Source organism: Sardina pilchardus, chromosome 7 (assembly GCF_963854185.1).
Source record: "Sardina pilchardus chromosome 7, fSarPil1.1, whole genome shotgun sequence".
NCBI classification, from domain to species: domain Eukaryota; kingdom Metazoa; phylum Chordata; class Actinopteri; order Clupeiformes; family Clupeidae; genus Sardina; species Sardina pilchardus.
The window spans coordinates 29,201,377-29,228,187 of record NC_085000.1 but is presented as its reverse complement, the minus strand read 5'-3'; the positions used below and the strand labels follow the sequence as shown (position 1 = coordinate 29,228,187).

The window sequence follows — 26,811 nt, the reverse complement described above, 5'->3', positions numbered from 1 at the left end:
ACAGCACATAAACCCTTCATTACATCAAGCACTGCGGAATATATCAACACACACTGGAACTATAGGCTGGGGGCTTCGGTCGTATTTCAGGACTTCATTCAGCACTTCAGGCTAAAGACAAGCCCATCTGTTCTCAGTCAAAAAGGGCTTTTGGTAGAACAAAAAAAACCAGTACCTGGGAATGATAGTACGCAGTTAGATTTACGCATTGCGTCATTTCTATCTTCCCTGCAAAATCTGAAAACTATCACGAGGAAGTGTGAATCACTGCAGTTATCACACAGGGCTCTAAATTCTGGGGGCAATTTGGCTGTCTTCTTAACACACACACAAGGATAAATTGAAAAAGGAGAAGCAACTGTGTGACAGGCAGACTACACCACGCACATAATTAAAGCGTTCTGTCCAGTGTTCACCAGATGTGATATAGCAGTGCATACATTAAAAAAAGACCAGTCCTCTGATAATGTATTCTTATGCTCCTAGAACAGAGGGCTTCAGTTGCGTGCCTGGTGCAGTCTGTCTGTGAAGCGGTCAGATGAGGATCAGCCGTTTATCCAAAAGGAGGCCAGGAGGCGCCTACACTTCAACAGCGCTCCAGTTGGGATACACCACTTGCTCCGGCGAGGAGTGTGTTTATTTGTCCAGCTTCTCCTGATGGACTGTGCGGAGGTGTCCGCTCACAGTGGGCCCCCTTTGCTTTGGCTGCGGTGCGCAGTTGAACATTTTGAGAGGGCGTTAGATTAAAGATTAGGGTTTCAGCAGGAGCTCCAGGAGCCTTGTACATTTATTTACATTAAGCCGTTGGAGTGTGGTCTGGGTGAAGGGGGATTGGGGGGTGTGTGTATGGGGGGGAGGGTGGGTGTTACTGGCCGCGTCTTAAGGAGAAGTGTTTTTCCGCCTCGGCAAACGTTATGATCGGGCTTCCCTGAGCGCTGACGGACATCAAATTGAGCTTGACGCAGACGTGAAACGGGGTTCACAAGGTGGCTATAACAATCCGATAAAGGGTACATGGGGTACTTTTGGCTGCAGAGCACATGTGGGGCTTTTACAACTTATTAAGCTCTTGAGTCAAAGCCCGTGAAATGTATCAATGGCTCTTTGTGACTTTGCACATAAAAATAATATCATATGAGCTGTAGTACAAACATCTGCAGAATTGTTCAAACTGGTAATTTAGGCTGGTGAATGTGTTGAAGAGTATATATCAGTGCAGCCATACAGTTTGCAGTCAGGTTGTCACCATAGAGGTAGCATATGGCAGTACAGTAGTTTATGATGAATCAAATGGCTCAATGGTGTTTTTTGCCCCCAACGGCACCTTCCAGGCAGCACAGCCTATTCAATTCAATTCAATTCAATTTCATTCATAGAGCGCCAAAACATTACACATGTCTCATGGCGCTTTACAGTGTTAAACCTTCAAGAGCCCGTGAGTAACAGGGGCAAGGAAAAACTCCCTAGAATTGGAGATACATATAGGAAGAAACCTCAGACAGATCCACGACTCAAGGGCCCAACCCATCTGCCTAGGGTCAGTTACAGTAGAGTAAAGTCATTTGTAGTATCAGAAGGTTCAAACAGTCCAGTAAAGGGAATAAATAGTCTATCAGTAATCCATTAGTAATTTTGGAGGGTAATGGGTCGCTGGGATTCGTGGGCCGGGGATCCTAAAAGCACAGGGCCTAAAAGGCACTACCCTATTCCTAACCTTAACCCCCTCAACCCTCATCCTACCCCTATACTGAGGGGAGTAGTGCCTTGAAGGCACCATTGAGGGCAAATAATACCAAAGACCGCTCAAATGCAGTCACACTGTTTTAGATGCAGCCTCTGGTAGCATTGATGGTGGGCAGGATGTTGAGGTGTTTGAGAGGTTCTTACCCAATCCCCAGGCAGCGGCAGCGGCCATGCGGGCCATTTTAGCCTGGGTCTCCTCGCTGACCAGCGTCCACTCCTCACAGCACTGCTGATGCAGCTGCCCCCTGAGAAACACACACACACACACACACACACACAGACAAATCATGAACATGATGATCGTTTCGAGCCAACCCCGTGCTTTTGAAAACAAACCAAAAAGGGGGGAAAAAAAGCGAGTGAGAAAAGGTGCCTACGAGAGTCGTCCAGCGCTGAGACCGTTCTATAAAAACCCTGTTCCACTGGACCTCGCCGACAAATCGCCCATTGTACGAGCCTCTGCGCGCTCGCCTTTATTGACTGGGGTGGAGGAGTGCATACCGCAAACGCTTTGGAGGAGCCTGCCGCACGCAGATGGCAGTTATGGCGCGTTTTACAGCGAGCGGGAGCGAGCGAGGAAGCCCGGGCCTCCGCAGCCACCGCCATAGCCCACCCGATAAAACGCACCAGCATGACATCATATCACGAACGGGAACCGTAAAAGAATTAAATCTAAATAAAGAAACTCCGCCGGGAGCAGGGGGGGGGGGGGGGGGGGGGGGGCTGGCGTTTTAGTGGCCCGCTTCTGAATGTGGCTTCTGGAGATCAGCAACTCCAGACCTCCATGTTTGGGGGGGGGCACCTACAGCCGGCACAATGGTGGCGCAGTAGTGTGAGCAGCCTGGGTGTGTTTGTGTTGGAGAAAGGGATGGGATTGGTGGTGAGTGTGGCTTGAGTGCTTCCCCAGCTGCTGCAGCATTGATGTATTTGGGGGTTACACAAATAAAGGGGGGCCTCCCGCTCGCCGCTGAGCGTCTGTCACACACGCTGCGCTCAAACAGGGGGGGGGAGCGGAAAAGGCGGCCCTGCTACCGGCACGGCACGCCACGGCTACCCGGCAGTCACGAGGCCCCGCGCTTCACGGGAGACGTTGCGCACGCTATAAAATAACAGCACAGAGAGAGAGAGAGAGAGAGAGAGAGAGAGAGAGAGAGAGAGAGAGAGCAGCGAGGCCACTTCTTTTTTAATATCGGAGAGAGGGAAAATGCACACAGTCCTTCCCAGACTGTGACCCTGTTAGGCCATTCATTACGCTCCGGTTGACGTAAAAAAACTAAGCACTCTAGCTCTAGAGTTGCCAAACTCCAGAAAGAATGAATGAGATCCAGGAATACGGAGTGGAAAAAGGAAGCGGAGCAAACCTACTGTGCGCCCTCATTTACAGTGGGTGCCTTTTGGAAGAAGTTGGCTCATGAACCATATACAATCATGTCAAGGCGTCTCTCACTGACTGAACACCCACTGACAATTTCTGACATATTCTCCACTACACTGGAAAGACGTGCTTCAAAACACGCACTCAAAAATATGACTATTTGCCCCGAAACTGCTGTGAGATAATTCACTGCACTGCCGCACAATTTGGCTTTTGTTCTAATAAGCAGCGCTGGTTTATGAGGTCGCTCTGGTGACTGACTTGGACTCAAGTGCTTATATGAACCTCAGTCACTCTACAAGGCTATTGAATAAAGAGCCATTGTGGCCTCGCCCAGAGCCTAGTGGCTGCTTTCCATCAGGTCCTCTGTCATGGCGCGTAAGGAATGAGGTGTTCTTGTTTACTAACCAAGATCAACTTTAATCGGCCTTCTAGGACTGACACTGCGAGTTCACTTAACCTTTTGAGGGGGGAAACGCATATGACATAGTCAGTGACAGTGTTCTTCCACTGATGCAAGATTGTTTAATTGCATTTCCGCAGGCCAATTTGAGGTGGAATACCTTGAAATGGACCTACAGTAAATTGGGGTTACGACCAAGGCTACAACTGAAGACCATCATGCCTTCAGTTATGACCTGAGCATTCTTTCATGATGAAAACGAATGAAATCATGAGGAATTGTTTCATCTGGAAAATGAGACTATGGGTGTGTGTTAATCTAAAGATGTTTGAGCCTAAATGATCGGGCATGTAGAGTGTGTCAGTGATTTGTGGTTCAAATGAACATTATAATCTCTGCCAATAAACATTTAACATAAGGATGCGTACTTAAGGTTAGCATGTGTGTTTGATTGTGGGTGCAACATACTGTATATTCATCTTCACAACTGTTCCTCTTCAGTGTTCATGTTACATTAGAGCGTAGGGCGCAACCAATGTGTGAATTAAACTGCCAACCCTTTGATTCTAAGAAGTGACGAAGCCCTGTGCTGGGAAGCTACAGCTCACAGTCACAGCCCTGCCGAGCTATACCGTCCCCAACCAAAACACACAAAAAAAAGTTTCCCAGCAGCACTTGCAGCTCTCCCGTTACAGGAAATGGTCACTTTTTCCCCTTTCTTCTTGCCCAGCCGTCAAAGTGCATAATGTCAAATTCCATCAGTGCAGAGAGCCAGAGTGGGGCCCGGCAGAGGCCAGAAGAGCGGTGTCGGCCGGGCAGAGTGACTGGGCACGCCAACCCTCTCTCACCTCACCGCTTTGCTTTGCTCTAAACCCACACTCTTCACCAGCATTAATCCCCTCTTGTTTCCACTCGCTCACACTATCAGAGGCAGAGATAGGACTGCATGGGATGGGAGGCTCTCTGTGTGTGTGTGTGTGTGTGTGTGTGTGTGTGTGTGTGTGTGTGTGTGCATGTGTGTGTGTGTGTGTGTGTGTGTGTGTGTGTGTGTGTGTGTGTGTGTGTGTGTGTGTGTATGTGTGTACTGTATGTGTGAAGTTGGGGTGTAAATGATTACATAACTGGACATTAAGTTCTAAAACAGACCTCTGATGCACATTCAAATGACATGTCCCCCCACCCAGAAAAAATTGATCTGTCAGACCGAGACACGTACCAGAGCTTTTATATAATATTAGCCGATTGTGTTCTTTCCCTTCGTCGGTTTTTCCCTTGTTTTTATCAGTGGTCAACCAAGAAAACGTCACTTTGAGGAAAGTGGACTGAGAAGAGAGCTCGCCAAGTTCATTTTTGCCTTTAACAGCAAACACTATCAAACACAACGGGTGGAAGAACAAGGCAACAGCCAAGTTGCCGTGAAACCGCACGTCTCCAAAGCAACATCCTCGATGGCGGCGACAAAACCCCCCCCCCCACTGTTCTAAACCTTTTAAAACTAGAGTCCACACATTTACAGGAACTTTCTAGACGGCTGCTCGAAAAAAGCTTGGTGCACGGTCGAAAAAACAAAACCTCGCCAGGTCTCCAAGGTGTGGATGAGAGCACCGCTGATGTGTTCTTGCATGGACAGACAAGCAAAGTGCCCCCTGGCATGTGCATGTGCATCTGCCCCGGGTGCCCCCCCATCCCTGCCAACACTCACAAAGCACCACTGACAACAAGAGGGGGGGAAGTGGAGAGAGCTCCAGAGAGAGCTGCAGGGTGAGCCTGGGTCAGGAGCCAGGAACGCCAGCGTGGGTGCCAGGGAGATTGATGTCCTTCACAAAGCCTTCTGGCCGTCCACCAAGAGCTGCATTCCTGTGCTATGTTGTGTCTCTGCTATATTTCTAACACAAGATGTTGTAACGCAAACAAACAGGTCCATTGACAAAGCAGTCCTCCAACCTGTTAGGTACATGTCACTTGAGGTGATTGAGAGGTAAGGCATAAATATATATATAAAAAAGAACCTCAAGTCAAGACGCCCTGCCCTCTCTCTGCTAACTGCCCTCTGCCAACCTAGTAAAAGAAAATAGCTTCGCCCTGGGATTCCACTACGAACAGGTCCTGTCTGACTAATGCACATGGACAGCTACTGCCGGGCTCATAAAAGAAGATGGCTTCTGCCATGTGTGAGTGTGTGTGTGTGTGTGTGTGTGTGTGTGCTATGTGTCTTTGTGAATGATGTCTTCCTTAGTCCAACTCACCATTCTCCCAGAGCCTCAAGACACCGCATGCGGCCCAGGATGAGCTCGGGGTCTTCTTTGTTTAGGTCGATCTTCTTGTCGTAGGCCACCAGAGCATCTTCCCACTCGTGGAGCTTCTCGTACCAAGTCGCCTGGATCTCCTGTGAAGGGGAGGGAGGAGGGTGGACAAGACGGAAGGTTTGAGTGGTCCTTAAGATAAATGACACTGGTGAAAAAATTGCTTTTCATCGAATTTCTTAAACTCATCATGCACAGTTGACATGACACTGTTTGGTGCTTCTGTCTACCAGAGCGTTTATTTTTTTAAAGGATGCTACTTCATCACTAAGTGACCATGACAACTCTAAAAGCTGCACTTAACGGAAAACTGTCCTTGAATTCCTCCTCCAAATTACAGTTAAGAGAAACAGATGTTCTTTTTAAGAGGGGGAGCATGGCAGGGCAGAGATGTCTACTGGTTGTGCGGTCCAAGGTAAACCCATTTTCATAACACAATGTCAACCCCTCTAAATGTACCCGAAACCGCTGGTCCCCGACCAGAACGCTCTACCGAAACTATTAAAACGCTTGCAGTGTTATGCAACAGGCTGATAGCATTCACAACCTGAACGCTTGCGAATGGGTGTGTTTACACAAACGCCTCCCCTTCATCCCTGGAGACATGGAAAGGCTATAGGCGGCTGGTTTTATGTCAATTATCATTCTCGCAGCAACACCACAGCCGACAACGGAGGTGTTGAAATCGTTCTAACTGGGAGGTCCTAGGTCCCAGAGGGCCTCCATCCTATCTGAGCTTTAAAGATGGCTGCCACGGAGAAAGGCAAAATAAACATGTAAGACAGTGCTGGCCTCCAGGAGAGAGAGAGAGAGAGAGAGAGAGAGAGAGAGAGAGAGAGAGAGAGAGAGAGAGAGGAGAGAGAGGGTCGTACACCGGTCCAGTCTCCCCTTCCAAGGTACGGACAGCGATAACAGGTACTGTCAAACTGTGTTCAAAAGCACAGGAGAGGAGTGATCCCGTAATGGAAGGCTCTCATGCCGCCATTTATCATACCGCTCTTCAGAATACTGCAGGAAGCTGCTGCAAAAAATGAATGACCGCACTCGATGGCGGAGCAGTTTATGCTTTTGATTCACATCTTTCATAGCATTCCATGAGTAGTCGGTTCACTTATTGCCATGGAACTTCATTGAAATTAAAGTCAGCAAGCAATATGCTTCTGTGCAACATCTGTCCTATTTGTGTGATGAATTGTGTGGTGGAAGCCACAAAATGGTAACAAAATAATTTTAAAATTATTTTCTAAAATGTATTTCTATTTTTGGCAAGTAACCGTTGGGAGTCCTATTTGTCCAAAAATGAGAAGCAGACAATACATCACTTAACTGAGCACCATACTCCTTCCAAGAACATCCCTGAAAAGGTAACCGCTCATTACACTCCTCATTAAGAATTCATCAAGAGAATTCATAAAATGAAAGCTCCAAATGTGGAAATGATGAAACATCATTCTGTGCACAAATGCCCTACAGTACCCCTGCTTGTGGATGGAGTCTTGGGTTGGTGGGGTTCAACCTGACCTAGACAGCATGGCATTGTCCTCCTTTGACCTGTAACCACCTGGTGATGCGGCTGACTGACGGAGTTTCAAAAAGAAGCCGCCTGAAAAGGTTGAGGGCTGAGGGTTGAGAGACGGGTAGAAGGCTCCTACAGCTGCATACACAGTGCCAGCAATTCCCTCGTCGCCCTCAAAAGTTGAAAAAAAAGTTTCGCTCAAACGTTTTTTTTGTTGTTGTTATGGTGGTGCACCGTTTCCCATTGCTAGTGGTTATTTTGCCTGTGATCGCTGAATTGCATTAACGTTCAATCGCCTGTCGTCGCTAGTCTTTTCTATGCCAGAATGGGATTTAAGGTTGTTCCCCCAGTCGGGCGAGAGGAAACGCGGGTGTGAGAACGGGGGCTTTGCTGACTGGCAGCTCGTCATCGAAGGGCTTCTGGAAATCTTCACCTGACACTTCCAACGACCGCGCACCGAGACGATTACCAGCTAAACACGAGGACGGCTGGCCCGTAAAATCAAAGCACCGACCTGTGAAACAGTGGGAGGGCTCACGCAGTAGGAACTGTTCTGAGCTCGATGCAGACACTCAATAAAATAAATTGCGCATTAAAACGTTCTTTAAACGTTCTCTAAACGCCACGCACTGGTATTTCAATTGCTTCTTGCACATGCTGACAGCATCTTCTTTCACACAGGCACCACAGACATCGTGTCAGCCCCCAGACTATGTTCCTTTTGAATAGATGTTGTACGAAAGGGTCGTCTCTGGGTGGCTCACTGTCCTGATTTGCCAAAACGAAAGGTCAGATTGGACATACGTGTACACACCAGAGACATGATCAGAAGGAGGATGATTGCTGGACAGCACAATTACATCTTGCTGCAATTAAGCCAACACGGGGAGAGGCAATCAAAGTCAAACAAAGAGGCCCTTTCTGAAGCGTTACGCAATGGGATGTGGAAAAAAAAAAAAACAGTTGTGTCAGTGTCCAAGGCATGTCTTGTGTTTATGAAGGTTAGTTCATATCTGGAAGGAGTCCCTCTGGAGAACATGAGACATGCTGGGGGAACAGCAGCGGCAGCACAGAGCTTTACAGTTCAAAGCTCCGGCCAGTGTCCGAGACACCTGGGGTTACGCAGGACAACCCCGTCGCCACATGTTACATAAAGAGAACGTTGTCTGGATCAACGCTGTTAGTTCACGGGAGGAAGCATGCTCAACACTGCACGCCCTTCATCAAGGGAGCAACATATTTTCTATGAAAAAGGGGAAGATGTTCTATTACATCGACAAATTTCCGTGAAGGAATCCAGCCAACTGTTGCTCAAATTAGAAGCACATTTTGAGAGATAAAGTGACAATATAATAACCATGTCCATCTGAGATTGATAATTCTTATTAATTGTAATTTGACAATTGACAAAAAAAACAAATAAAGCTCTTGTCTGGCTCAACACTTGAGCATACTTAGATAGATAGATTGATAGTTTATTCATCCCGAGGGAAATTTGAGAAATTACTTATGAACAGATAAAGACGCAAGTACCATCATTATTTTGGACATGTAATGTAATTCAAAAACAATAAATAATAACTGTATTATATTAGAATGAATAGAATAAATATACAACAGTTTCTGTCCGGCAATGGGTTTTGCAACAGGACGACTCCACATGTCTAAGCGTGCATCCACGTGTGTGTGAGTGTGTGAGAGACAAGAACAAAGTGTCCCGGGGCACGTGCCTTAAACTGTACTCATCCTGCTGCCAAGGGGAATGCACTTGTGTGCATGTGTGTGGAAGAGAAAGAGAGAGAGAGAGAGAGGGGTGGGTTTGGGGTTGGGAGGGGGGGTTAGAGAGCAATTCCATGAGGTCTATTAAGTGGTGTTTTTGGTATTACCCAGGAGAGAGGGGAGGCGGTAGGATGAGAGAGAAGGATAGAGAGGGAGGGAGGGAGAGGAAGAGAGAGAGAGAAAGAGTGAGAAAGGGAGGGAGGGAGGAATGGGCTCTCACCAGTTCGCCGAAATGCTTCATGGCGTACTCCAGCACTCCCGATGCCGCCTCCGGCTGCTGCAATTTGTTGTTGATGCTGGAACACAGAGAGAGACAGAGAGCACATGAGGGGCCAGACTTGTGGGGGGCCGTAACGGCGGTGACCTGACAATGGCCGGCGGCTGCACGCGACTCTGGGGAAACATGATGCCAGCGTGATAGATGACCACTGAGGTCACACACATATACCATCCGATTCCAAGCCGGTGAAACAGAAGCGATGACTTCCAGACCAGGTTTTCACTGGGTGAACGATGGCACCCTGGACCCCTCTGTCATGGGTTAAAATACTTGGGGGGCCACACATATACTGTAACACATGTTTCCTTTGTGCTTTTGAGGAAACGGCATAGCAGGGATATACAGTAACCAAGGCCAAACCATCTGAGATCTGTGTGAGCTGACAACAGGCTTGGCTATGTACTGATAATATGAACAATAATATGCTGACAGAATTATTACGCTGTACCAGTCATGTAGTCATTCGCGCAGGAGACCTCTTTTTGGACCATTTAGATACAAAAACACATGTTTTTGAAAAAACACAGACAGTCTTAATAGTGGAATGCAATAAACAAAGTTTAGCACCTCCATAAAGAAGAGCAAAGCGCGGGAGTAAATCAGAACAGTGCAACAAGGCATTGCAAACAGATTTAACGAGCCGTATCGCAACAAACTTCCAAAGTCTGCAGCAGCAGCATCCTTCTCATCACGCGTCACAGCAAGACCCTATTATCACCATTAATCAGTGGCCGTCATTAAAACTCCTTCACCTTTCACTAGTGGAAAAATGTATTGCCCTTGAGTTGTTTATTTTGTCCCCTTAAAAAAGTTCTCATTAAAACGTCCTCCCGATAGACACCCCTGGGCTCGGAGATGTGTTCTGCAGCCAGAGAGTGGATGCGATGGCCTGTGAGATAAATGGCCCATCATCTATATTTCTGTCATGTCTCCTGATCCCTCTAATGTGTGTTTAGAAACTCCTCCATCTGGAAGCACTCATCTGGAAAGCCGGGCTCGCTTGCGCTCATCCACCGCTAGCGCCAGGGCCTGTCGTTCCCATCTGCTAAAAAACGCAACATTTGAAAAGGAGCAGAGGAGGGTTTTGGGGAGGGTGGCGAGTCAAATCAGACGAGGGGGGGTATGGAACAACGGCTACAGCTTCGGCGCCTGACAAAGGAGCAGCGACTGTTGCTGTGAGAGGAGTATGATGGATGTACACCGTGATGCCATCGGAGTTTAACGAGGCGCCCTAGGAGGCAGCAGAGGTGATGACAACACCCCCCCCCCCCCACACCCCCCCACCTGTACACAGTTACTTTATGAACCTTTTCAACAGATCTGAGAACAATGACTTCCCATTCTGTTTGCACCTTTTATACAGAATGGCAAGACAGGAGAAAAATTCAAGGGCCCCAGAATGATAGAACGATTCTGGAAAGACCTTCCGAGAGGAGGATTCCACTGTTCATTGTGAGGGGATTTGCCTTGCTTTACAGATGGTATTACACAAAATGGTATTATCCGGGAGCTACCTGTCATATTTCTATGGGTGAAGTGTATGTTGTGTCCCACGATTCAGTGCAATAAAACCCTTTCCAGTTGGGGAGATAAATGTATTCTCAACAAGCCTAGTTCTTCTGAGAGTAAGTGCATAAGTAAGCAACTTAACGTAAGTAAGTTGAGGCATTATTAAGTAATGACAGTAACAACGCTGACTTTGAACCTATACGCCTGGAAACCCCCCTTCAAATCTTCAGTTGACATACTAAGTGTTTGCAGGATGCATGAGGACTGATCACAGGGCTCCCATTCACCAGCAGCTTGAAGGCTTTATTAGAGTATTAGTCGAGAAAATGTCCCCAGGTTCATGCTGAAACGGAATTGGCGCCCAATCGCTCTAATGAGTGCTGAAAGTAAAATAGCAAAGCGGGACAGATGTGTCATTCCGCTCCTTTGAAAGCTATTGGGGGGAAATCCATTTCACTTTATTTGAAGGTCCTTGTAGTATGACATGGCTCCTCTGAAGAGCCCTCCTGAAGGGTGAGATGATTGAACGTGGCCAAGGAGCAACGAGACAGAGGGCAAACAAACGCTTTCAAAACACTGAATCAATCTGATCTGCACTCCCTGGGATATAGGCTCAAGACAACAGTTACGTAACATCTGCGGGGGAATAGAGAAACAGACGTACACAGGCGGCGAGAGAAAGTGCAAAGCCTCGTCAGAACGACTAATAATAAATACCTCCGGTACAGCTATAACAACGAGAGGACCTGCTGAAGTTGTTCTGCAGCACGCGAGCACTCAACGCCGCGCTGAAGCGGAGAAACCAGAAACAAGCGAGAGCAGATCCCATCATTCATTGGAGGATATTGGCCTCTGCCATGACCACCAGCCAACTGGAGGCTTTTTAAATGCGGCCTGATGAGCTAAACAGTCAGTCTAACGCTGTATACGCCCGTGGCAGGGTCTGAAGAAGACTAAGTATGCCAATCAGCAGACCGTGAGCCTTATCAGATGCGTACAATAAAGACATGTTTCCTGCTAATTAGGAAGGCTTTGTACTGGCAGGTGGCTTCCTATTTATGTAACAATCTTTGTGGAAACATGTTTTGAAGATTTAATGTCATTCATATTTTCTGCAAACAGTGTCTGATGAGAATTCATGGGCCCAAAAATTCTCTGGGACAGCAAAGAGGACGGACATGTCTAAAAACAGATATATACTAAACGTGATAAATAAACAGAGGGAGAAAGACACGGAAGGTGAACTAATTATAATAATCAAAAAAAGTCTAAAAATGTCCAAAGCACGCCGATTCCTGCTCGTGATTTCCTTGAAACTGTTGGAGAAGAGTATGGCTATCCATACTAATTTAGATAAACCATCAGACAACTCAAGAAGGAAACAATCAGCGCTTGGCTTAAAAGCCTCCTCCACTTTGACTCCTCCTCTCCTGGTCCTCTTGCCAATGGCTTCAAACCTACATCAAAGTAATGAAAGTCATAAAGTTGGGGGTAGGGGAGCCCCGGCCTCTCTCTCTCTCGGCCAGACGTGTGCAGTAGTCTGGTACCTGGTGGTGGGTTAATGCCAAAAACACAGGAGCTGCCTGGAGAGTAATGTCCTTTCATTTCAAAAGGGGGGGGGGGGGGGGGGGGGGGGGCGACTGAACATGTGCAAGTACTTGCAACTATTTCTAGGAGCACACGTCCAGGAGAGTGGAGAGACAAAAGGACCATTTTTCGCAAGCTACAAAAGGACACATTAGTCTGGAAACTCAGTGGTCAAGTGCGTTACATAACCAAACAGGCAGGAGAGGGGGGAAGATAGCCGAGCGGGGCAGAGGAGGGAGGGGGCAGCGAAAGAGAACGCTGATGAAGGTCCAATCTTCACATGTGGTTTCTGGTTTTAACTCACAAGGGTACCCATTCCTGGGTTACGTTTTTGACTCTGCAGAAAAAAAATGATGACGCCTGCCAAACAGTCCCGAATAGCCTTGCAGTACAGCTCAATCAAGTCTCGGGAAGGGAGCGCTCGCAATCTGTATACAGACTCTGTGCACATACTGACTGATGCAGCCACACACACACACACACACGCACACACACACGCACGAAGGCACACCGAGTTGAAGCGTGTTGTATCATTCCAGATGTGTTGGTCGGAGATGACTAATGGGAATAAGAGGGGGAATAAGAGGGCTAATGAAGCCCGTGTGAACCCAGGGGACGTCTCTGTCCCTCTGTGGAGGCCATCTGGCCTCGAGCTCCGCGCACACATCTAAACACAAACAGATGACAGGCTCGCACAAACAAACTGCAGCAAAAACTGATGGATGTCTCCATCACTGCCTCACGAACCTGCATCAGCTAGATAGGGCCACACTGTGCCACTCTGTCAATCCTTCACACAAAACTGGAGTGCCGACAGCAAGGAGCCATTCAGGACAATATATATGAGAGTCGCTATCCATATAAAAATGTATTGTATTTATAACACATTTTGAGGTTTAAATTATGTTTTTAGTATGTTAAATATGCAGACATATGTATAACCCCAGAAGCCTGTGTAAAACCCCAAGTATATTTATACTCCGACTGAAAACCACATTCATTCCACAAAATTTGCCATGAACAAAAGCCTCATTAAGAATGCAAAATGAGAGCAAACGAACGTCATGCCAGATATGATGGAAAGCAACCGCATAAAATTAATAGTCGATCTTTCATATGCGCCATGTCCTTCAGATGAGGCTTAACTGATTAACAGGATGGAAATTTCCTCTCGTGACACTCAGCTGACACCAGCATGAAAAATCAAGGTCATCCCTCCACTGGCATGTCCTGTCCTGTGGCTTCCAAATCGGAGTGCCAACCCTAATGCTAAATACCCTGACATTAAAGTAATTGTCCCTCTAAGACAAAGACGAGTCCTCAAGTGTCCTCGCCAGAGAAAACAAGGGCACGCTGCCCTAAAATATGAGCTCTTAACCCCCCGCACCATCACCCCACGACTCCGGTGTTGCCTTACGGAGGTCTGGCAACTTCAAACAGACTGGAAGATGGCTGTGCACCACAGCGCATTAGGGTTCTGGCACTTGCCGGATAAGCCGGCTCCGAACGTTGGCTATCTGACGGATATTAGAAGTCACGAGGTTTTTCCCGAATCCGAGCTGCTGTTTGCATCTGATTTTTGTGCGCGGAGGAAACAAGGGGGGAGAGCTCGGGCGGACGGAGAGGAAACCCAACGCTTGCGTGAGAGAGAGCTGCATGGAGGGATGACTCCGGCTTTGGACTTGAGAGCGAGACCTTCGAATGAGATGATGATGATGATACAACAACACAGAGGATGCAGACTAAACTCGCAGCGCCGGGGCCAAACGCCTCTGGTCTGAGAACTGAGCTAACGTGTTGACGCGCTGCTGCTACGCCACGGATTGTAATGTTATTGTATTGGCTGTGAGGTGGCTGAAGAAGAACACTCCACTGCGCCAGCAGTCTTGCTCCTCACCTTTTATGTCTTACAAACCGCATTTCTCCGGCTTTCTTCGCTTAGGTAGAGAGCTGTATGCTGAAAATCCATACATGTTGACAATAGGTGGATTTGTAGCTATCCAGGGGATTGTATGACATACTGTATGTGAATTAGTAACCTTTCCTTAGGGGCAACTAGCAAAATTATGGGATGCAAAATGAATAGACACACTGTTCGGGGCCTTGATCTATCACAGCTCATATGAGCCCGCAACTGCTTTTCCTGCAAGACCACCTCTCTATTACAGTTCCTAGACATAAACACAGTGTGTGGCTTTCACCTCTGGTCACCTCTGAGTGGAAGCCTATTTGTCCAGTACTTGTTTTCACCAGTCTACCTGAGTTATAGGTGAGGGAGACGTCTACTGAACCACCATAATCAGTCTGTCTGATTTACGACGAAAGGCAGTATTCAGATCGTAACTCTGACTGCTTTTAATGGCTTCCAAGGCAGACCCATAGCAGAGGAAATAACTACATGGTCAATGACTGCGAACATGTCAAACAGAGCGCAGTCTTTTGAGGCCAAGTCTCTAAGGGGTGTTAAAGGTTTACCTTTTCAAGCTTATCAGGTTACAAATATTTTTAAAGAAGGGGACTTTGACTTTTTCGCTCAGTGTTTACATTTCCAAGCAAATGAAACAATATTAAAAATGTAATATCCCCCCACCACATATTAAACAAATCTGAAGCCTTCGTCAGTTTAAAAAATTCATAACATTTTTAAAGTTAAAAACAGTCGAGGACAAGAAAGAACAAAACAACAAGTTGAAAACATTGTATAATAGTACACATCGGGAGAAATGGAAAGTTCAAGCATGACGCAGAGCCTTGGTCAACCGGCACTGGCGGCCGCTGAAAAAAATGTGACCGTTAAAACCTTTCAGGTGCACTTTTATTTTCGCAAGAATGTCTTCATTACTTTCCAAGGAATGAAGGCAACCCAAATAGGCACGCTGCATGCATCCATCCAAGGGGACAGACCTGCCAACCTCTTTCAGCTCTCTCCAGCCACTCCCTGCTACCCTGCACATCACGGCCGGAGCTACACACTCCTCTGCAGAGAAGAGTGCAGTCTAGTAACGAAAGGGCAATGAAAAAGAAGGTAACTCTTCACTCCCTTCGCTCACATCTAATCTAATCTGGAAAGCACACTCATTTGATCCCTGTTGGTTTTAATGCCGTCCAGCCTTCCAAAACACATGGCTTTGGTCCCCGGTGTCAAATACTGAGACAGCTAAATGGTGCTGGCTTCTGAGCTGTGGCTCAGGACATTGCTGAACGAGTCTCAGATATTACACAACGTTTTCAAAATTAGGCTTTCGGGAAAGATTTTTTTTTTTTCTTGTTTGTGTCTGTGGATTTTTTTTCCGTTAATTCAAAAAACGGTGATGATTCAAGACAATTTTTCTTGTTGTGTGTTTGTTGTGAGCTTCACAGATAGTGGTCTATTCAGTGCGCCTTACATAACGTTGGTGGAGATCCCTTTTTTCCCCTTTCATTTTTCAGCTCAGAAATTTAACTGCTCCCACGGACAGAGAAGTCTGCCTTGCAGTCTCCACCGACAGACTGCTTTAGCCATCCCGGCCCCGTGCAAACTACAGACACTGGCCATGAATTGTGGAAAAACACTTTTTTTTAAATCATCATTTGTGTGTTGACACCACATGAAAAGTGTGCGCTCTGGTCTGTGGTGCTGGAATACCACTGTAATGACCGTAATGATTATCCACACGGGTCTGGAAGGTGACGACACGTTCCCCAACCTGCTTGTGATAAACACGCAGCCATTACTCAAGGGGTGAGAGACACGCTTGTACACAAACATAAGCACGTGCTGGCTACACCTGACTCGAAAGCTGCTACATGTGTGTGTGTGAGAGAGAAAGAGAGTGCATTTATGTGTGTGTGTGTGTGTGTGTGTGTGTGTGTGTGTGTGTGTAGAAGAGCAGCAGAAGTCTGTGCAACATTCATTACAGGCACTCGGAGTGCTCAAAGCATTCGTGGCAAACAACTCCATCTCTATAAAAAGAGACGCTGCAGAGTGGAAGTCATGGACGTAAAGCCTAATTAACCCGAGGCAGTTAAACGTGTTTTTACCTTGCATGGCGCCCCTTACCGACCTCACAGTCCTCTGGTCAAGGGTGGTCTTCTTTAGGCATCGGAAAATACCACCTGTATGCGTCACAGTGCCAAGGTACAAACAGACAGCACAACACAAAAGTGCTTCTACAGCATTTACAACAAGGTCACATTGCCTAGAGCTATGGTAAATTCTCTCCTGAATGCAAACTGCTGCGAGAGACAAGAGTTTGCATTCAGTTTGCACCACTAACAAAGTTTGCATTCAGTTATTTGCCGAATTCGCCACACCGGGATGGTAATAGGTCTTAGTAAGCGTGACCCAATGGAAAACCCTGATAGGTGTAGATAAGGCAGGGGTGGGCTTGCAGAGGTCAGATTAACACACATCCTCATGAGATAACAAAACAGCCAGACTTGTTCGCTCGCTCTCCAAACCACCCGGGCAGAAGTCGGGAGGCCATATGGAAGCAAGTTGGACACAGCGGAGCATAGCACCTCTGTGTCTCCAGGCATGTGTTGTTGTTTGGTTCGGCTTTTTAATTTGGGAATGAGAGCAGGGTCTGGTGAGTGTGCAGAATGGCGTGGAGTGCCACTGAACCAGTGAGTAATTATCTGTTAAGCCTGTGTCAAGGCCCACAGCTGTTTGGAGACAGGGAATGGTAGGTGACAGCCCAAGGCTGTGTGTGGTGTTTGACACAGCTCACGCTCTCTTGAGAACAACCGATGGTTTGTACCAAAGCCTGATTGCAATCAAAGACGGGTAAGAAGAAGATGGGTTTAGCGCCAATGGTAACCACCCACTTTCAGCATCGTGGTGGTGCTTGAGGGGAGAGGTGCTTTTTCCATCACAAAAAGACCCCCCCCCCACCACCACCACCCCCCCACACCCTCACTCCCAGACCCCGTCCTCATTCCTCCCGATTACTTCTGAGCGCTGTTGACAGACGGGGACCAGGGCAGGGTCAGCCCTCTTGACAGCAGCCATCTTAACAGCTCACTCCGAGATGCATCCAAAAACCACTTGCTTTGACGCCTAGCGCTGTCAGCTGACAGGACACAATCACGCGTTTGGGGAAAAAGTTTTAGAAAACAAGGGAGAGAAAGAGAGAGAGAAAAGTATGCGATGGAACTCATCACATATGACCTCATCCTTGGCGCATGAGGGACTGAGCTGGCATGAGTGTGCGACTGCCAGCCTCGCTGGTTGGTCTTGACCTCAGAGCCTGACCTCGGACACTACGCATACCTGTGGCCTCGCGCTGAAAACACAGAGGCCCGAACCACAGACCACAAACCGGCAATAAAGCATTAGTCAAGAAAAGCCGCAGAATTTTCCAAACACTGAGAGCCCCTACAGCCTGGGGCATAAAAACAGCTGAGTCTGACAGGAGTTTCTCGAACATGTCTGTTGACACATCGATTGTAGTGTTTGAGATCAGGCCTGGGCAAACGAATACTGCCCCAAGCAAAATCCAGACATATCTTCAGGTAATGGTTAAGAAAGAAGAAATAGGATTTTTGCATACATATTTCATAGCACACAAACAGTTCTCCCTGATCAGGCTAAAAAGGGACCAGACTTACAACTTCCAACAACATTGTTTTAAACCATAATGAAGCACTGCAAAAACAAGCTTGAGGTCTTGGTCATGTTTTCCAATCATCCCTTTCGCATTTCACATTCTGAAAAAAAAAGAATTGAAAACTAAACATGCTTGATTAGTTGGAGACGGCACACAATTAGCCTGAAATGGTAGCTTCACTGACATCAGAGCTCTTATATGGCTACGGGAAGAAGAATATGCCTTGTAAAAATAGTAGTTCTCTGCCCCCTGAAACATCATACACTATTTCCCATTAGGCGAAACTAATTCTGAAACCAGATTGTTTTTCAAATTCACCACATCATTTATTAGGCACACAGCTCTATACAATGGTGGAAAGAGATTCGGAGGCTTGTTTATTTTAGTCTATCTGCAGGAGAGTCACTCACTCATTCATTTTGGGAACTGAGCCATTATAAAATGATTGACCAATAATTTGACCCAGAACTTCAATCGATGGGACTGACAGCTGAGAAAACATAGAAGGCTAGCTGAAATGAGAAAGCAAGCCCATTTCCAAGAAACAAGAGGGTCCAAAAGCAAGAGAGGGATGTCTGTCCAAAATGTCTGCGTCCCAACAGGTATGCAAACTTCTTTGGCCAATTGATTTTTGCCTCTGATATGATGTCAGCTTGAACATTTCATAAAGGCAATTGTGACTAACGTTGATGACAGAAGTGCTTTAAGACAAAAAAAAGTGCTGAGCTGATAGTGCTATTTTCTTTTAAGCCTTTACTGAAAGGCTAGGGCATTTGCCATAAAAGGCAGACCACATTCTTGCCCTCTGGCCGAGGATCAGGAACTTGACCAGTAGACCACACTGAAAGCACCCCATTTTTCTATAGGTGAGATTCACTCCGACACTCGCCTGTCATCACGGCTTTTGAGAAATTTGGGTTCTTTTTGCCGGTGCAAAAATAAAGTGCACTACTCTAAGCAACAGAAAAATGTAAGCATTATTCAATGACAGTCCTCCCGAATTATCGGACAACGCTGCTATCAGGTGTACTGGGCCCGGTGGCACAAACTTGCAAGCGTGGATTTACCGCTCACAGGCCGCTGGGGGGAAGTGAGACAGCAATCATTCAACCCAAAATAAGTCAAATAACCATTACAACGACTCCGAAGCTAATCAGTTAAGGCAAATTAAGCTAAAAAACTTACATCGTTCACCTTTAACAGAGCAAAAACTCCGAGTGATCTCACAGCTGTTAAAAACAACACTGCAGAAGAGACTTGGAGTCTCGTTCAAAAACTTAAATATCAACTTCAGAAACAAAAAAAGTGCTATCAGGTGGTCTAGTCATTCAAACCAGGATAAAGTGTACGACTAAAAGTGCACCTCAGTGCACAAATCTGCCAGTCTGAATCAATACAGCATGGAAAGTTGGAAGAAATGAACACAAACTCACTGAGGGATTGTTCTGAACACAAATTCTTTGTGCTCCATTTCAGTACTCATCAAAACAGCCACTTACATAATTCTCTCTCAACAGTAAACAGGGGCGGTAAGCAAAACTACGGCTATCTTGACGAGAGTCCAAACAGTCCCGCAGATTCATTAATGGTCTGCAGTTGGAATGTTTACCAAAGACTGACCACTTTTTCCACAACAACTTTCAGGATGGCCATCTTGACAAACCAGTGGTCAGCGGGGACTTCTCCTGGGGAGCGTGTATGGTGTGTGTGCTCTGTGCCATGAACACATCCGAGCTGAAACCTCTACTCTGCGGGATGAATGCCTTGCTAAAGACCTTATCACCTCTGGGTCAAGGGGCCGAAGGGGAGCTCCCAGGAGGGGCTCTGCCTAGCTGATGCATGCCAGTGACTGCTACTTCTCTGGAATGTTACGTCATCTGTTGGACGAGGAAATGGAATAATGTACCCCACTTCGGGACAGACCCGGACCTCATACATGCTGATCAAATTTAAAAAGTGAATTGTGGCCGCTGGACATCTGTTTTGTGCTATGGGGAGCTGATTCCCTTTTTTTGATCAAATCAAAATCAATCAAAAAAGCCTTGCTCCTTTGTAGAGTTTGTATAACAGCGTACACATACGCCCCCAGCCCAGTTCAAAACAATGGAAAAGTGCCGAATGGCTGTTTGCATTATGTCTGCAATGATGAGACGACTTCTATTTGGAATGCAGGCAGACAGACCTGGCAAGCACTGAACAAACTTCAAAGGCCTTTGTGTCCTGCAGGAATGATTGTCTGAGTTTTTACTTCTGACCCCGAGCAGGGTACAAACAAACAGTTGAAAGGCCCTTCTCAGGAAGTCATTACCACGTCCGTGCAAAGAAAGACGATGGAAAAGAAACGCATATTAATGAAAGCATCTTTCGGGTTGACAGCTGAGTCACACTGGCCTGTGCAAACACGTGAGGATGGAGACACTAAAGTGTTGACGACTGCGGTCGACAGAACAACAAAGCCAAAGGCCGGAGCCGGACGCTGGACTGGTGCTAGCTGTGTTTGAAGCTGGAAAGAACACTGGCAAGGTGTTCCCTTCGCCTCAAGAGAATAGTCACATGGTAAGCACACTGGAGAACAGATTTACAGGAGAAAAGGGAGCAAACAGTCTCGTCTTTCCTCCTCTGTTTTACCCCTCTGGTCCAGCTACTGTTCAGCGGGTGGCAGACAGAACACCTGGCTCCCGTCCACCGCACTCTAATCGTTTCCACCTGGGAACCACGGCGACCTCGGCGAAAGAAGCACGCAATGGCATGTAGAGACTTGAGCATTTCCGCTCAGACGTTCTGGTTAGTGCCAGGGACATGCTGGAGCATTCATAACACGAGAGATCCCACTAAACAAAAACATCCTTTAAAACCTCACCGTTAATAAGCATTTCTGATTCCACGCACTCAACTCCCAAAGCAGGTGAGATTATATAACATAAAAAATATAGACAATTGCATGAAACCTTTAGTGGTCCTATTTATATATAAATAGCAGCTGGGCAATTCCATATCAGTTGGAACAGGTCCGACACCATGGTCCTCAGTTTTTCCTGATTTTTGGTCCAAATGTTCATCCATGTCTCATTAGAAGAAAACCAACATTTTAGCTGGGTATCTTGTTTAGTTTCTGAGATATGGCTCTTCAAATGTGGTTAGACGCGTCCTAAAAAAAGGCTGAAAATTCCTGTATTTAATGAGCACCACTTTTTTTTAAACCCATCTCCTCTCTTAAGGCTACCATATTATTTTCAAAAAATTTGAACACTGGGGCAGTACCCTGTGGTGTTGTCCAAAATCATAAAGGAATTACAGTCCTTCCCACCATTGGAGACTTATTCATCGAAACAAACCCATATTTGTTTTGAAAGCAATGAAAAAAAAAAACTGTTTTTGTTCTGTTATGGTCATGAATGGCTAGCACTCACAGTTTTAAAACTCTACATATATATAGTCCATGAGTAAGAGAACATGTTGACAAAAAATTGAGAATGTTAGTTTTCGTATTTCGAAGCTATGAGCCTTCAAAGTTGGCAAAAATGGCGTTTTTTCCTAAAAATGCCACTTTTATTGCCTTTTTCCAAGGACAAGATGAAATGCAAATCCAACATTTTTTTTTTTCTGCAATAGTGTGGCACTTTGTAGATCATGTGAATGTGGTAGATCCAACCTGTCCATTTTAATATCCCCACAGCACATGTCTGAAGTTAGAAAAAATGAAAAATAGTCTTGGCTGAAGGAGGTGCTGGTTTGATTTGTATGAACCTCTTAGAAGGACAATATGGGGTGTAAACCCATTTTTTTCTGTTTGAGGGATCAGAATGCCATCCTGTAAATAGGATAAAAATGTTGTATCCCATTTTTACTCTTTATTGATCCCTTAAAATATGTCCAAAAGTTGTCAAAAATGAAAAAGGCAACTAAATTGAGGGGCTTAAATGGCCAAGTGGATCAAGTCACACAAGGCTACAAATGTAATATAAGACAGATGAGATACTGAGGGAGAACACTGTGAAATGTTTAACCCTGTTACGATGGCCTTTGAACCCACTGTGTCCCTAATATCCTGTGATAACCGGAAGTTGGTTTAAAACAGGAAATAAACTTTAAAAAGGCTATATCTAGAGAACGGAAGGTCATAGAAATAAACATTCACTTCTTGCTTGATCCTCATGGTCGAATTATGTCTGATGGAGCAAATCAGATTGAGTCTACGACCTTCTGTTCAAGAGTTGTTCGCAAAAACTATTTCCCATTGAAACGAATGGGAAAAAACAGAAATTTGCTTAAGTGTTGAGGCCAAAATCATGGTTTGAGATATTGTGTAGGAGTATGTTTCAGACCATTTGGAGTTGATTGGTACCCACTTTGTGTGACATAAAAAAAATCCCCCCTTAGGGTTTAACTTATGGATGGATATGGATGACCAAAAAGTGTAGGATTTTCACTGGTCCTAGGGTTATGTTTATCTAAGTGGATCTTGGGTTAATTGTCCAGGGATACCATTAGAACAAATCACAATGCATGCTGCATCCAACGGTAACTCCAACAGCAACCAGGAGACAATATGCTTCATGCAGAAGAAATTTGTTTAATAAGAATGAACCTCAGTTAAGGACACAGTGGGTTCAAAGGCCATCATAGCAGGGGTTATACATTTCACAGTGTTCTCCCTCAGTATCTCTTCTGTCTTATATTTCATTTTTAGCCTTGTGTGACTTGATCCACTTGGCCATTTAAGCCCCTCAATTTAGTTGCCTTTTTCATTTTTGACAACTTTTGGACATATTTTAAGGGATCAATAAAGAGTAAAAATGGGATACAACATTTTTATCCTGTTTACAGGATGGCATGCTGATCCCTCAAAAAGACAAAATGGGTTTACACCCCATATTGTCCTTCTAAGAGGTTCATACAAATCAAACCAACACCTCCTTCAGCCAAGACATTTTTTCATTTTTTCTAACTTCAGACATGTGCTGTGGGGATATTAAAATGGACAGGTTGGATCTACCACATTCACATGATCTACAAAGGGCCACACTATTGCAGAAAAAAAGAAATGTTGGATTTGCATTTCATCTTGTCCTTGGAAAAAGGCAATAAAAGTGGCATGTTTAGGAAAAAACGCCATTTTGGCCAACTTTGAAGGCTCATAGCCTCGAAATAAAAAAACTAACATTCTCAATTTTTTGTCAACATGTTCTCTTACTCATGGACTATATATATGTAGAGTTTTAAAACTGTGAGTGCTAGCCATTCATGACCATAAGAGAACAAAAACAGGGTTTTTTTTTCAATGCTTTAAAAAAATATATGGGTTTGTTTCGATGAATAAGTCTCCAATGGTGGGAAGGACTGTAATTCCTTTGTGATTTTGGACAACAACACAGGGTACTGCCCCAGTGTTCAAATTTTTAGAAAATAATATGGTAGCCTTAAGAGAGGAGAGGGGTTTAAAAATAGGTGGTGCTCATTAAATACAGGAATTGTCAGCCTTTTTTAAGGATGCGTCTATCCACATTTGAAGAGCCATATCTCAGAAACCAAACAAGATAACAAGCTAAAATTTTGGTTTTCTTCTAATGAGACATGGAGGAACATGTGCACCAAAAATCAGGAAAAACTGAGGACCATGGTGTCGGACCTGTTCCAACTGATATGGAATTGCCCAGCTGTATAATAGCAGCTGTCAATTAATAAACGTGGAGAGATGTGTTGTGGAGAGAAAAAATGACAAAAAGACAGAAAAACGTAATGTTGACAGAAGCCAATAGGGTCTGCATCTGTTCGGTGGGGCGTGAGGAGTTAAGCCCTCGGTCTGAAAAATGGTCTTACGGCCATGGGTCTTGTCTGAGTGTCATCACATCACCCTCCCTGTTTAGAGTGTAAACAGTGAGCACAGCTCCTGAGAGACTAACACTCCTCAGGGATCAGCAGAAATCCCTCTCCCCTTTCATCCACCCAGCGACCACACAGCTACTTCATAACTCTGCGCTCAAACTACTGTCAAAACCGACACGAATACCACTGACACCACAAGCCTGACTTGCACCAGAACACAGAGAACTCATTTTAATTTGTGTTTATGAGAAATGAAAACAAATACTGGCAGACAAATCCTATTACATCCTGTGGCTTTAGAGAGCAAGCATGTCCCCCCCACACACACACATGTACGCACGCATGCACACACACGCAAATTGTCAAATAAAATTCTATCTTTGAAAACAGTACCCATAATCTCCATTCAGCTTGCTCTTTTGAGAGGTTTTGCATGGTGAGTCCATGTTCCCCAGTGGGTTCGGGGAAAGCAGACAATCAGAGAATGCCCCAGTCAGTCTGGGGAGATCAGAAGGGCAGAACAACAACAGATCCGCCCGCTCTCGTTCCTGTGTGCCCTTTTTCCGTGGCGAGGGATAAAAGAGAAAAACCAAATCTGTGGCTTCTGTGCCTCCCTTTCACTTATGGTGCCCTCAGGCAAACCAACTTGAATAAAGATTATGTAATTTTGAAGTTGTGGGTGAGCGACCTGATGCATTCTTTGGCTCCCGTTGCCATCCAACTAATTGAACCCATGAATGGCTCGACTGGAACTGACAGCTTGGCATTCTGAGTTACTGGATATTTTGATTTTCAAGTCGCTTACTCCGCTTCTACAGAAGACATCTGGCATGATCTACGGCTGACATAAAACACTTGTATATTAACTCCTCTCCACCTCAAACGGCACCAAGAACCACACTGAAAGGTTATTAACGTTATATAATCTCAAGTTTTTACGGAGTTAAAACGTTAATTGATCCATTTTAACTGATGAGGTAGCCTGAGCAAACTCTCCCACCAAAGTAACAATGCGGTTATAACCGGACCCGTCGCCAGGACCAACTCCGTAGCTTTTCTGGGAGAGTGGAGAGAACACCGCGGAGAACATTGCAAGTTGCGATGGGGGAATATGAATCAGCAGCCAGCTGGAACTAACAGAACCAGTGGCCTCATGATGCAGTCCAGACCTGGAGATGAGGAAGTCCTGCAAGGACAGAGAGGGTGACTCAGTCTGGCTATATGGCTAGAAAAATCAACCCGGGAAGAACATCCTCTTCCTTGAAAATCAATTCAAACACGTGAGTGATAACAGGCACAGAACGGCACTTCCTGTGAAACACATGGGCATGATGTAGTCGTCTGACTCGACATGATCTTACAGGAATGGACGCGCACACATGGTACACGCGTGGGCTGTGCTCCACCAGATGACTTGAGGGGCCTATGGAAATTGATACAGTAGGTCCTAAAGACGCAAAGACAACTAGTGGCATTCTAGAGACAGGAACAGAATGCTATGACTAGCAAAGCTGCCAGCCACCTTGGCGCTTGTGGTGTTTGCAGGCTCTGAGGATGATGAATGGGGCAGACACACAAGTGTACTGTTTTGATGTCTTAATGAGGCACAAGGAATGACAATGTGACGCCCCCCTCTAGAAACAGCACGCCGGTATGAAAACAGGGCTATATTCAGAGAGGAATTCAAGCAGGGGGGGCACGTGTGTCACAGGTCAAGGTCTAATAAAGAAACGTGCTGGGGATTAGTCGCCATGGCAGCCTCAAAACACCCAAAGAGCCACAGGTCAAGACAGCAGAACCTGAGCAAGGAGGCAGCCCATGTCAGAAGAGGTTGAACTGCTTTTGAAAGAGCTAAACACTATTTAACTGTGCTCTAGCCAGGGTACACTTGGAAGGAGCAATGATGTTTTGCTAAATTTCTTCAGCTATGAGGTGTGGTCAATATGTTTCTTTTAATATCTTTTATTTTTTGATGTGCATATTACATGCTCATGTGGTTTATGGAGGCGGCTTCTTCCATGTGGTTACTCATATGGTAATGAGGACTTTGAATGGGCTTATGACTTCGCCCACAAACGCCCACAAAATTGTTTGCGACTAGCTATGAAAAGAATTATAAAAAAAATAAACACTTCGGAGCATCACTAGTGAGGTCACATTGTACGTGTTGCTTCCGCTGATCTAAGTGAGCCACCTGCATGTGGGTGCTAAGCGGACACGAGTCAGTCTATAATCGAAACACTGCACAAAGGAGCACTAGGCCCAGCTGCTATTCAATTCAGTCCAACAAGGCACAAAGGAAACACGCAGATGTGCAATACAAGGGGGACCTGCACAACATGGAACCCTCTGAAAATAGCCGCTGTTGCGTATTTTCAGAGAACGCATCTTAGGTATTAAGTAAGCAGGAAAGAGCGTGCTATGAGTCACTCTATGATATGCATGAGGCAACACTGCCATTTATGTCCAATTGGCATGAGATAATGCCATCTGTGTTCGACTTGGGCAAGGTGGTTGGATTACAGGAAAAGAGAGATCTGAACCGAATCAATTTAAATTCACATTAAACAGTTTACAGTTGAAAGACTTTCATGTTACACTGCGATGATTTAACTGTTCCTATCTGGAAGCAAAATTTCTAATCGGTTCAAGTATCTCTTTAGGAGCCTTTCAAACGCAACTAACCGTACAGTAATAAAGTTACGACTTCGCAGTCAGCCCTGGGCATCTGCAGTTCTCACATTTCATACTGCAAGTATAACAAATACTTTACCTGAATTTAAAGCTGTAAATGTAGGGTATGGCTATTTCTAAATCATAAAGTTTGAACTGGAGTTCTCGAGTGTACTAAAGTACTGTGCTGTTTACAGGAACTAATCAAACGCAGTCCATTATTGTTACT

The 26,811-nt window shown here is 45.6% G+C and overlaps 1 protein-coding gene across 2 annotated transcripts in view; it reads right to left on the bottom strand.

Moving 5' to 3' along the window:
* mtor (mechanistic target of rapamycin kinase) overlaps window positions 1–26,811 on the bottom strand; it is a 94,509-nt gene that overhangs the window by 26,714 nt on the left and 40,984 nt on the right. For both annotated transcript variants that reach the window (XM_062541692.1, XM_062541691.1), the window contains exons 29-31: window positions 9,340–9,415; window positions 5,768–5,907; window positions 1,888–1,988 (exon numbers count right to left, since the gene is read on the bottom strand). In XM_062541692.1, coding sequence (XP_062397676.1) covers window positions 1,888–1,988; window positions 5,768–5,907; window positions 9,340–9,415 — 317 coding nt within the window. The remainder of the gene's footprint in view (window positions 1–1,887; window positions 1,989–5,767; window positions 5,908–9,339; window positions 9,416–26,811) is intronic.